This window comes from Petromyzon marinus, chromosome 3 (genome assembly GCF_048934315.1).
Source record: "Petromyzon marinus isolate PM22_M1 ecotype Great Lakes invasive population chromosome 3, UKy_Petmar_22M1.pri1.0, whole genome shotgun sequence".
NCBI classification, from domain to species: domain Eukaryota; kingdom Metazoa; phylum Chordata; class Hyperoartia; order Petromyzontiformes; family Petromyzontidae; genus Petromyzon; species Petromyzon marinus.
Genome location: NC_133669.1, coordinates 12,471,416 through 12,484,658, shown reverse-complemented (window position 1 = coordinate 12,484,658; position 13,243 = coordinate 12,471,416). Strand labels below are relative to the sequence as shown.

At 39.0% G+C, this 13,243-nt stretch overlaps 1 protein-coding gene across 3 annotated transcripts in view; it reads left to right on the top strand.

Moving 5' to 3' along the window:
- The window catches only part of LOC116953997 (MAPK regulated corepressor interacting protein 2), a 32,447-nt gene extending 20,156 nt beyond the window's left edge, over positions 1-12,291 (top strand). For 2 of the 3 annotated variants that reach the window (XM_076074188.1, XM_032974380.2), the window contains 2 exons: positions 3,891-3,992; positions 6,555-12,291. In XM_076074188.1, coding sequence (XP_075930303.1) covers positions 3,891-3,992; positions 6,555-6,628 — 176 coding nt within the window. In that variant the 3' untranslated portion in view covers positions 6,629-12,291. Of the gene's footprint in view, positions 1-3,890; positions 3,993-6,537 lie in introns of all 3 variants that reach the window. The other variant, XM_032974389.2, reaches the window with a different exon arrangement.
- Positions 12,292-13,243: the final 952 nt, after the last annotated feature.

Below are 13,243 nucleotides of genomic sequence, written 5' to 3'. Positions count from 1 at the left end.
TTGTGTTGCAATCGAAACGTCGTATTCTATTATTTAATTTATTTTCTTTCTACATAACTTTACTGAAAGAACAAAAGAGTAATTCCTGCAGTCACGAAAGCTTCAAATCATTTTTTTTTTGCTTAACAACATGTGCAAAACTGGCCACACAGACTTTTTACACAAGTGATTTTGTATCCTAAATGATACATTCAGCATTGGTGTGTAATACAGTTTGAAGTAACATTCATCCTCAATTTGAGCACGACATTTATGTCCTTATGGAAATGTTTCATTGGTTTGTAATCTTCTCCATCTGACAGCTTTCCCAAGCTACACTAACGGTTTTGTAAAGCACAATTTGCTTTCCATGTATATGATACACGGTCAACAGCCCTGGTTATTTTTTTTGTTCAATCGCCCACACTGCACACTTCAGGTTTATACAGCAGATGGCAGAATTGTGGCGGCAATGGTTTGGCTCCGATTGCTGACCCCTTGCATAATCAGAGTCGACAGACGTGCAAGGGATAACCTAAAAGATCACCCACTGTCAGAACCAGAATCTTTATTTAGACTGGAGGAATCCAATGAGCTATGAAGCTCTTTCACAGATGTCCAGTAGCGCCATGTCAGAAATTTACAAGAACAATACAGAACTGATAGGACTGCAAAGTACAGGAAAGGTGTAAACAAGTCACTAAAATAAAAACAATTAAAGCTTAGGTACAAATTGCAAGAGCACATCAATCCTTGCCGATATTTCAACGATAAATGCAAGCTTGAACAAAACAGCAAAACAACAGAAAGACAACACGCAGTCCCAAAATAAAATTTCACATTAAAATGTAACGATCGATACACAGGTAAGGATCAAAGTTAGCAATCACATTCCTCAATGTGGCTGTATCCAGCACTCATTTTCTGTTTCAGGATATCTTTTGACGGAAGATGTACGATGTTAAGGGAGAAAACAAGGTCGCCACATATTCTTAGCTCTTTCGGTAAAGTCACGTTGAAGGGAAACAATAAAATAATAAAATATATATAAAACAATAGAAATTCTCACGACGTTTCGACCATAACATAAACGGTCGTCATCAGGTGTTCCCTTCAACGTGACTTTACCGAAAGGGCTAAGAATATGAATTACTGCAGTCACGAAAGCTTTAAATCAAAAGGTCGCGACACTTTGGTGCTGCAACGGCAATTCTCGTTCTTGGGATAGTTAAAAGGCAATTTAGATGGATGTCTGAGGTTTCTTGGGTTTGACAGTGGGGTTAATGAAATTGGCTAAGTATAGCGCATATTTGTCAATCGGGATTTTATGGATGAACAGGGCCCAATGTAGATTTTGCCTTGCATCAAGCGATGTGAGATTTTAAGTAGAGGTCACAATGGCGGGTCCTGTATGGTACATCCAGTGCACATCGAAGAGCAGAGTGATAAAGCGGGTTTAATCTGTTTCGTATTTCATTAGTAGCTATATGTAAGCAGCAGTCGTTAAGTAGTAGAATGATAACGTCAATTTTCAGGTTCAATCGAATGGAAAAACTTTGTTTCTGTATAAAACCCCTATTTTTTTATTAGATGTTCTTTGAGACGTGATCAGTATGCGGTTGGAATGTAAGTTTTTAATCAATCTGTAAACCCAAGTATTTTGAAGAACTCTTGTTCAAGGATATTGTGTCTGATATCCGTAATAGATTAAGGGAATTAAACTAGATTTTTGTTGAAAGAAAAAAGCATGATCTTCCTTTTTTGGGAATTTAGGAGCAATTTTGGTGATGACAAGTGATATTGAGAATAGGTTTTTCCCCTTTTATTTGGCAACAAAACAGGTGTTAAGTTGTTAAAACACCAAACTAAAACCTTTTACAAGGAATCATGTCTGCGTTAACTACAATACTTGTGGTCAAAATGCAAACAAAAAACACTGATAATATATGCATTGTCCTTGGAACTGATTGGTCCACACCAGAGACTGCTTTCTTTTGAGCCTCAGCCTCGTCTCAAACGGTGTTAGACCACAGAACGCCAAAAGGCATACAGCCTTCACCAGTTCATGGTATCCAAGAAATAGTCCCTTAAATTTACAAACCAGAAAAAGGGGAAACCCCTATTATCATATTTTGGTACTGGCAAAGGAGGTCCCATGATGTAGATGCTCACCCCGAGCTCTCATTACTCTGATAGTGGCATTGTCTTTGGGCTGTGTACGCCTTTTGGCGTCCTCTGTTCTAACACCGTTTAAGATGAGGCTGAGGCTCAAAAGAAAGCTGTCTCTGGTGTGGACCAACCAGTTTCAAAGACAATGGATATATTATCAGGTTTTTTTTTGCATTTTGACCACAAGTATTGTGGTTAATGCAGACATGATTCCTCTAAAAGTTTCGGTTTGGTGTTTTAACATCTTAACACCTGTTTTGTTGCCAGATAAAAGGGGAAAAACCTATTCTCATATTTTGGTACTGGCAAAGGAGGTCCCATGAAGTGATATTGAATTAAGTTGACTTCGTTTGGAAATTTAGCCGATACAAGCATGACAGTGTTGTAAGGAAAGATGTGTAATTCTGAGTGATTTAAATTTTTTACCTACGTGACTTTACCGAATAAAACCAAAGAGTTTGATTTAAATTTAGTCCAAGATATAATTTGGATATCAAGCCACTGTGATAGTAAAGCTCCTTGCAAAGCTTACAAGTTAACCTCTATCCTAGCAACAGTGGTTTCAGAATTGAGACAGCATTTATGAGTTTTTTACTTATGGTGTTCGAACAAGAATGTTACTTAAGTATGGTACAGACATGCTTAGGCATATTCTGTAGTTTCTTTGTCTTTAGTGCTGCATCTGTTAACAATTGTCTGTGTATGAAACAATTGTTATTCTTTGGGTCTTTCAGTAAAGTTACGTAGATAGGTTGAAAGAAAATAACAAACCTATCTACGTGACTTTACCGAAAGACCCAAAGTATGAATTCCTGCAGTTACGAAAGCTTTAAGTCAATTGTGTCAGCTACTATTTATTTATAAAAAAAAAATCATAACATTTGCATAAGTAAATAATTGTCTCTGGGATCATGGCCCACTGTTTGAAATGCCCGTCTTTGGTTACATTTGTTTTTCTATCCCTTTTAAAATGCCTTTGACTTAAACTACTGCCTTCAATATTTAAAATTTTGCACATAAAGGGTTGCTACTCCCAACCTATCTCATACATCGAAGTGGTGCTGAAGAATAGCCCAAATTATCGCTCTTTCTGGAGGGGATCTCTAAAGCTGCCTGTCGTGGAGACACTTCCACCAGCAGTGGCATGAGCCAATAATTGCTCGGCTGCACCTTTACACCTTTTTACACTCTCATCACCAAATGGTGATTGGTTGGTTTCTGCAGAGTGACAAAACGGCAGTCATTGTATCTCCAAACAGGCAGAACCAGAATGAAGTGCCAAAACTGGCCATGAAATTTAAACAAACAATTTAGCCAAGCACCTCAATAGCTGTTCAATCAGCGAGTATTGGTGTGTGTGCCTGTGTTTGTGTGTGTGTTTGTGTGTGTGTTTTACTGTGGGTGTTTACTGTGGGTTATGTGGTTTGTAGCAGTACTTGTAAGGTGAAAACGCCTTTCACCTAATGTGTTATGGAATCCATATGATGTCATTGTGGCTGGGTTTGACATAATGGGTCATGCTTGGCAGCTGCAAGGGATCAGCTGTACTTTCTGCTATATAACAGTCACCCCCATATATTAATATATCTCGATTACAGTGAACCTATATATTACAGCATTTTATAAGATATACCCAGGTACAATATATCGTGTTAAAATATACCTAACTGTGCTTTGAGAACTGTTTTCGTAGGTGCATAAAATTGACAGTTTTCCCTCTGGTTTTGTTGTCTCCTGTTTAGCATGGCAAAATGTGAAACAGGATATGAACAACAGGCAGCTGAATGGAAACTCCACAGGACCTGTGGAGTATGTGCTGGACACATCGGATGACAATCAGAAAAGTAAGTGGTTGGGTTACTAAAAAGCCTTAGCAAAATCTGCCTCCAATAACCATAATGATAAACCTTCATTATTAAATGTTTCTAATTGTCAGTTGATAGAATGTTTATGCGTTGTCTAGCATTTACAGCTGTAAGTTGATCTTGTCATTAAAGTAGATAGTTAAATACAATTTTCAGTGCACATACAGCTGTTGCATTCAGCTATGCATAGCTTGTCAAAAATGATGTCCATGCTTTTGTATGATGTAACGTGTACAGAGAATCTAGTACCCTTACAGTGAGGAGAAAAAAGTATTTGATCCCCTGATGATTTTGTACGTTTGCCCACTGACAAAGAAATGATCAGTCTATAATTTTAATGGTAGGTTTATTTTAACAGTGAGAGACAGAATAACAAGCTGAGATTAGGAGCACACTCTTAAAGGGAGTGCTAATCTCAGCTTGTTACCTGTAATAAAAGACACCTGTCCACAGAAGCAATCAATCAATCAGATTCCAAACTCTTCACCATGGCCAAGACCAAAGAACTCTCCAAGGATGTCAGGGACAAGATTGTAGACCTAAACAAGGCTGGAATGGGCTACAAGACGATTGCCAAGCAGCTTGGTGAGAAGGCGACAACAGTTGGTGCGATTATTCGCAAATGGAAGAAACACAAAAGAACTGTCAATCTCCCTCGGCCTAGGGCTCCATGCAAGATCTCACCTCGTGGAGTTGCAATGATCATGGGAACGGTGAGGAATCAGCCCAGAACTACACGGGAGGATCTTGTCAATGATGTCAAGGCAGCTGGGACCATAGTCGCCAAGAAAACAATTGGTAACACACTACGCCGTGAAGGACTGAATTCCTGCAGCGCCCGCAAGGTCCCCCTGCTCAAGAAAGCACATATACATGCCCGTCTGAAGTTTGCCAATGAACATCTGAATGATTCAGAGGACAACTGGGTGAAAGTGTTGTGGTCAGATGAGACCAAAATGCAGCTCTTTGGCATCAACTCAACTCGCTGTTTGGAGGAGGAGGAATGCTGCCTATGACCCCAAGAACACCATCCCCACCGTCAAAGATGGAGGTGGAAACATTATGCTTTGGGGGTGTTTTTCTGCTAAGGGGATAGGACAACTTCACCGCATCAAAGGGACGATGGACGGGGCCATGTACCGTCAAATCTTGGGTGAGAACCTCCTTCCCTCAGCCAAGTCATTGAAAATGGGTCGTGGATGGGTATTCCAGCATGACAATGACCCAAAACACACGGCCAAGGCAACAAAGGAGTGGCTCAAGAAGAAGAACATTAAGGTCCTGGAGTGGCCTAGCCAGTCTCCAGACCTTAATCCCATAGAAAATCTGTGGAGGGAGCTGAAGGTTTGAGTTGCCAAACGTCAGCCTTGAAACCTTAATGACTTGGAGAAGATCTGCAATAGGAGTGGGACAAAATCCCTCCTGAGATGTGTGCACACCTGGTGGCCAACTACAAGAAACGTCTGACCTCTGTGATTGCCAACAAGGGTTTTGCCACCAAGTACTAAGTCATGTTTTGCAGAGGGGTCAAATACTTAATTCCCTCATTAAAATGCAAATCAATTTATAACATTTTTGACATGCGTTTTTCTGGATTTTGTGGTTGTTATTCTGTCTCTCACTGTTCAAATCAAATAAACCTACCATTAAAATTATAGACTGATCATTTCTCTGTCAGTGGGCAAACGTACAAAATCAGCAGGGGATCAAATACTTTTTTCCTTCACTGTATATTTCAAGGTAATGCCCTGCTACACATACAGATTTGTTACATCCGTGTTGTAACACCTTTATGCCAGAAGCAAAGAATAATGAATTATTCAGGGCACATATGCAGCCATTTCGAGACATCTGCTGTCAGATCTATATCATTACTTGTTATTGACTAACATCCATATTTAAACTCTCAGCACCACCTTAACAAACACTTCTGCATGAGACTCGTATCACCAAACTGTATCGCTAAACTGCGCATTTCAGCCGGCTTGACATTTTCCATCACCGGTTCATTATACAATGCTATTGCACAATGCGTGACGTTCATAATATAAATTTCGGTAAAACAATTGAGCAGTGTCGCGGTGATTGTCATGGGATCGGTACAAACAAGGTGAATTGTTTGCCGCTTGATCCTGCACAGTCATCGTGTTGTTGTCTGAGGCACCGTCCCAATGAACCTTGGACTTGATTTGAGAATGTTGACCTCGCCACCACCCGCCCAGCCATATAACAATAATTACGTAGTCATTTGAGTGATGGTCACAATACAAGTATTTTCACGGGAGTCGGATCACCAGAATACAATTTAGATTTACTTGGCATCTAAATTGAACATGTTTGGGGACACTTTATATGAAAAAAAGTTTTTTTTCCTGCCCTACCCTAACCGTCTCATCATCATCATGTATTAAGGGAGTACTTGTACTAAGATATCTCCAAGTGTTATGATGTCCCAGAATTACTTTAAGGTCACTTAATTTTACACTTAATGGTAATCTGAGACTGTTGGGATTGTTTACTTGAGGTGTGTTTTTCTTCTAGGAGACTTTGTTCCAGTGGACCTTGAGGACTGGTGGGCTAAAAGGTTCCTGGCTACGATTGAGGATACTCTGTGAATGGAAAGACAAGAAATTAACCAAGCTTGGCCTGTTGAACACAACTGAAAAATAGTTGTAAATAAAAAAATGAATGTGACCACAGTGGGTGTAGCCATTCTACATTTTTTTGGCAGGGTGTGAAAACAATTCTGCGGAGGTGGTATCACGATTTACAAACCTTTTCTATGTTGTCAGTCAGATGTGTTGCCTTGATATTCCAGCTTGTATAGAGGAAAACACGTTTGTCATGCTCCAGTTCCTCGGTGGTGCTTACATATAAAACAAAGATTTAAACGTTACTTGCAATCACACATTTTTATGAAGCCCCTTTCAGAAGTTAACAGCCATAATCGTGGGAACAAGAGGCAACTAATTGTCAGTAACTTGAAACGTCATTTCAGGAGATCATGTTTTGGGCCATTTCAGCAGATTTAAAAAAATCCAGAGAAGTGCGACTCTGTGAATGACAGTATTTGATTCTGTGCCTGTCCTGTCAAACCAATGCACAAAATGTACACCCAGTGTTACATGACCACTGTAACACTGCAATTGATTCGCCGAAGAGAACGTCTTGTTTTCAAGTGAAATAGGTATTTTGGTATTCGGCTCACGCGGGCTGTTTCTGTAATTCACTTCCTTTGAGCTGTTAGACACGAACACTAAAGGGCCGCTATTAATTGGATGGAATTCACTTGCAAGCCTCCACTCATGTGCCTAAGTCACGGCCTGAAACCTGGTCTCATGGAATTGCTTCATATTGGAAGGTGCCTCTGCTGTCCTACAGTGTATCATTACTCGTGTTTTTCATTGATGCGCACTAATCCATTATTCTGCACTGGATTCATATCCGGGTTAAAATGTAGTGCATTGCCGGTGCATCTGATTAATTGTGTGTGTCTTTGTGAGCAATGTCCAAGTATAAGGTCTGTATTTATTGCCTTTTACTTGCCGCTGATAAATGCAGTGAGTTTAAAGGTATGTTTCACTTTATACACAACTTATATAAGAGTGTCATCATCCTGAAAGGCTGCTGCTGCTGTTGCGTGTGTTTAATTGTTGGTAATGCTGTGTAACTGACAATGAGATTCCATATTGGAGGTTGCCTGAAGGATTTTCCCCAAAAAAGTCACTGCACTAAAAGGGTCTAATAAAGGAACGTCGTCTATACATTTTACGTGGCTTGTGTGTAAAACACCTCCTTTATAATACAAACTAGAGATTTAAAATCGTATTTTTGTCAAAGCTTGCCTTGCAATAATGATGATAAACAACTGGCCCTGCGTGTTGCAGCAAGAGAGCTGTGGTAATGCTTTTGCCCCTCGACCTGGGCAATGGGATATTGTAAATGGTGTTGTACCTGCTGCACAGCTCAAAGCTCTTGGAGGTAAAATGATGATGAAATGCCAACCACCCCCCCCCCCCCCCCAAAGTGTTACGTCACGATGTGTTGTTTACTGCGAGTCGTCTTACTTGAAAAGTGACGTCACGTAACTCAATAACCGTTTCTGCTATGCAAACATGGGGAGTGTTGGAGATGGCTGCTAATATCGCCGATCTAATTTGCATACGTTTAATATCGGCGTGCCACAATTATATTTCAACAGTCGGCTTTCCATACTCCTTCGGTTCTTTCGGTAAAGTCACGTAGAAAAATAATAATCCCACCTGAGGGACGGATTGCTCGTGTGGTGATCTAAACGTCGTGATTTATTCTTCTACCTACGTGACTTTACTGAAATAAGCAAAGAGTGTGGATTCCTGCAGTCACGAAAGCTTCAAATCAAGATTAGTCGGCTTTCCAACTTGCAGCTGGCCACCCAAAGATGTGGGATTGCTTTATCATGTACAAAATATATCAATAAATCATCTGTATTTTAATGAACATCCATATTTTAGGATAATTATCTTTAGCGTTTAGTAAAATGATTTCAAAATTTATTTATGGAAATGAATTTTTAAAATGAAATGTATTTATGGTTTATTAACTTAGCGGCCTTATGGTTTTAGTAGTGTATTTGTCTACACAGTGGTCTGATAGGTTGTAAGTTCAAATGTTTTCACAAGCAATAGAAATGTGCACTTTTTTTTAAAGGGTTATATACTGTGTATATACAAGGGGTGGTCTAAAGGTTTTGAGAATTGCAAACACGATGGCAGAACCTAACAGCCGAGGAAACCGAATAATTCTCGGGGCGTTCCTCTAGTGAAACAATCAGTCGATGTCCTTAGAAACGTTTTAATATCCACTTCTCAAAGCTGAATTGATTGCCTTTGTGTAAATATACACACACACATTCTACTGTATATACATAGATGTTGTATATGTACATATATCTCCCATGAAATACGTGTTTTAAATGGAAGGCATACATGGCTTTTGTCTCGGTGTACTCGTGCTTATGATAACATACAAAACTACACCATGGGGCTGCCAAGAAAAAAATGTAAGATCATAATAGTGGTCCCTCGATTAACGATATTAATTTGTTCCACGAAAACCATCGTTGATTAAAATTATCGTGAGTCGAATATAGGAAATGCATGTTAAAGGCTTGATTTCAAAGACGTTTGGAAGATGACCACCCTAAAAGCATAGTTAATAGTATTTAAACATGCAATTTTAATAAATAAATGTTATAAGAACATTAGAGCATTAATATTCATAGAAACATGGATAAATTATTAATAAATAGAGCATACAAATTTGCATAAATTGAGCATCAAATTATCATTCTTGCCTTCAGATGTTTATGGCTCCAATCTTGGTCTCTTTGAAGAAACTATCAACATTTTGTCTGCTGTGCCGACTTCCTCGATCTTTTGTTATTGATCTTACTTAACTTTTAAGTAACACATCCCTAAGTATTCAAGGGAGCTGTTTCCACAAGCAATGTTTATTAAACATTGAAAAGATAACCAGTTGGTCTCAAGACGCTCATAACAGGGGCGGGTCGCTGCTGGCTGATGTCTGAGTCCACTTATGAGCGCTTCGATTGGCCGAAGTTGACGGGTTCGCGTGATTATCGTAAACATTAATCGAAAATGTATCATTAATGGAAACAATGGGGCCCTATGGGAGGCGGATCGTTAATCGATGGCCACTGTACAACTTTTGCTTAGTTCAGTGCTTGTCAAGTGTCCTCAACTCTTATTTTTCTATTGCAAAGGTGTAATATAGTCATACCGAATGTGTTGATCTTTTGAAGTATATCCTCAAACACAATTAAGTAAAATGTGTAATTTCCATTTGCTCTAAGTTGGATGTGTGATCTGTGCAGTTTCTCACTGGACCCCAGTGATGTGGCCAGAATTAAATGTGATTTTTTTGTTAATGACATTTATCCACGTTTATATTTGTTAAATAATTGTACAATTGTTTTTTTATGGATACAACTTTTTTTTACTTTTCAGTTTTGAAACGGTCATCCAACACATATATAAGGAACTGGCTGCAGTGTGATTCAGAGCCCTAGCTTCCATGCACATGCAATGATGGTCGATGTCAGCTGGATATTGAGCTTGTGATTTTTTTTTTACATCGTGATTGCGATCCCAGCACATTCGTGTTAATTATCCACTGGCCTTTTCTTTTGAAAGACATGACCGTGTAAAGTTTGAGTCCCTGAATCACCTCCACCTCCCCTGAAACAGTTGAAACAACATGTTTTGTGTGAATAATTTAATCTTAAAATATTATGAGATCATAAATTGTTCAAATAGGGTATGGTGAGGTAAGAGGCTTTTTTTTGTCCTGGTACCGACATCAACGATGTCATCAGACGGGTCAGGTTGAGGTGCAGATTGGCTCCCTCTAGAGGCACCTGCTACTGGGTTCGACAGACGACCACCGTAGGCCTCTTTTCCTCCACCCTCCTTACAATGTTGTTTATGATCCAAAAATTGCAACTAAAGCGTATCCCAGGGTAAATCGCGGGCTGTTGCTCGTGAGAATTTTGGTAAAACTCTTCCAGGGCTGCCAGATTGGGTGTTTTATTTTTATATATGTTGTCGAATTGTCCAAGTTTACCCAAAAACATTGCTCTGGACTAACCTAGGCTTTTACTGTATTGCAACATCATGTGTGCATGTGAACAATTCTTGCATGAAATGTAAGGGTCCGTGGGTTCTTAATTTACTTTTGATCACTGCTTAATCTTGACTTGTATCCATGCCTAGACTTTTTACTGACTCGGGCTTTGGTACAATTTAATTTAGTTATGCCGTGTAGCTTAAATGCATCGATAAATTAATTTCTATACATTTGAAATGTATCAGCAGATGAGTATGGGATTTCAACAAATGAGCCATTACATGTTTTTTATCGTTTTTAGGCAGGTTCTTTAAGAAGGGGTTATGTTGCATTTTCTAGTACAAATACATTGGGGTTTAAAAAAAAATAGATTTTTATAAGCTAATATACATTTTGTCAAAGTAACGATCCTTGACATGGGATTCGTCTTCGAAGCACATTAAGTGGTAGATTGTAAAAAAAATGGAAAATTAAAACGTGTAAAATTTTTGTTAATACCCCCATAACTACATTTGTTTCATATGTTTCGAGAGGACCACTAAATAGAGAACTCGCATCATAAATATTCGTCTATTGTTTTAAATGCAGTCCTGGACTTTTACCAACCGTATTAGATATAAATGATTTATTGTTCTCACTCTTGCAGTCGATATAATGTTCATGCTTTGTATGAATTTAGAGAGCTGTGAATTGATTTTTGTCACCAAGTAGTTCAATTATTTTTTCAGTGCATACAGCTGTTGCGTTCAGCTATGCGTACCTTGTAAAAAAAAGTGTCCGCTTTTGTATAATGTAACGTGTACAGAGTTGGTTCAAGGTTTAACTTGCATGATTACTTTTAGAATCTAGTACCCTGATTTTTCAAGGTAATGCCCTGCTATGCATACAGTTTTGTTCCATCAATGTTAACACTTTTATGCCAAAAGCAACCCCTAATTCATTATTTAGGGCATCTATGCAGCCATTTAGAGACATCTGAGACATCTGCTATCACATCTACATAAAAGTGTGCACTGTCGTAAGATTAATGTGATAGGTTAGGATATATTGTGCTTTTCCCATACATGTAATCCCTATATGGTGCTGACTACCACAGAAGCTTATGAATTGTGCTGTACAGCTCCTGGTTAAAGATGCCACTCACCAGACTTGCCTCCTTGGGCCATGCAATCCTGAAATAGCAAACTTGCATGTGTTTTAACATCCATTTAACCTCGCATTGGGTGATAGTCCTTTACGGTAAGCTGTATTTGTCCATATGGTGTGATGGTCAAATGGGAATTAACATTGTAGATAATTGTAAAAAGAATTTGTATGCAGTATTCCCTTTGAATGATGATTGTTAGCTTTATGACGTTTGCCTTAATGACTGTAAAAATATATAAAAAAGCTTAATTGTGATGGTTCTTTCGATCTAGTAAGAGGTGTATGAAGAAGTAAAACTTTGTATGCAGGAAACTGGGAACAAATCAAGGTTTCTATCCAGGGTGTCCTCCGAAGTACATTGCACTTCGTGCACTCGCTACAGGAGGAAGAATGCTTCCCCCCCCCCCCTTGGATATACAACTTTTGAATGACTTTTTTCAACCGTGGATTTTTACAGTGTTTTATGCAACCTTGTATATAGTGTACAATAAAGCTTCATGCTGAACACCTTTGTTATGTAATGTTTGTTTTGTGCTCGGAGTAAAAGTGTACTGCATCCTATGTGTTTGGCGTGAGTGCTACCATACCTACTATAATCACCCAGGAATGTCAACGCTCGTGACATCACCACATCGACCATCCCCCCTCATTAATAGTCATGAGCAAGTGACGTCCTCCAAATGGACACCACCCCACCCCTCATTCATAATCATGAGCAAGTGACGTCACTCCACATTGACCAGCCCCACTCGTTAATATTCATGACCAGATTTCGATTTAAAGCTTTCGTGACTGCAAGGAATCATCTTCTTTGGTTCTTTCGGTAAAGTCACGTAGAATGAGAATAAAATAATAAAATAAAATAACAATAAAATTATCACGACGCTTTGGCCACAACACAAGTGGCCTTCATCAGGTGAAGGGACTGGACTGTCCAGAGGACAGCGTTGGAGTGGAGACAGCCAAGCCCAGGTCGCGTCCTTTAAGCTGTGTGGGAGGAAACAAAAAAACGCCTTGACAAAGGAATTATAACAATGATGTACTGGACCGGCACGGTGGGGGTGGGGGAGGGGAAGGAGTTTACAAAATGTTGGTGTGAAGGGAAATAAGTGGCTGTGAAAGTTTGGGATACCACTACTTGAAAAAATATACTGTACCATTGAAAATTAGTTTCATGTTTGGTTTGATTTAGAACATCTTTCCAATGGTTCCTTAATTTGAAACGATCCTCTCGGTTGAAATTGTGTCTGTAAATCTGAATTGCCTCGTGGACAAATCTGATTTAAAAAAAAAAACCCGTGGGTTTGCAGAGAACCTTGAGAAAACTATATCGTGTTGGTAGCTTAGGTGATTGGAGAATATATAGAGTTTATTGATAACATTGAGGTAGTTTATATTTTAGTTTTTTTTATTGGTTTACTATATGGTATTCATTATATAGTGTAGTGTATACCCAG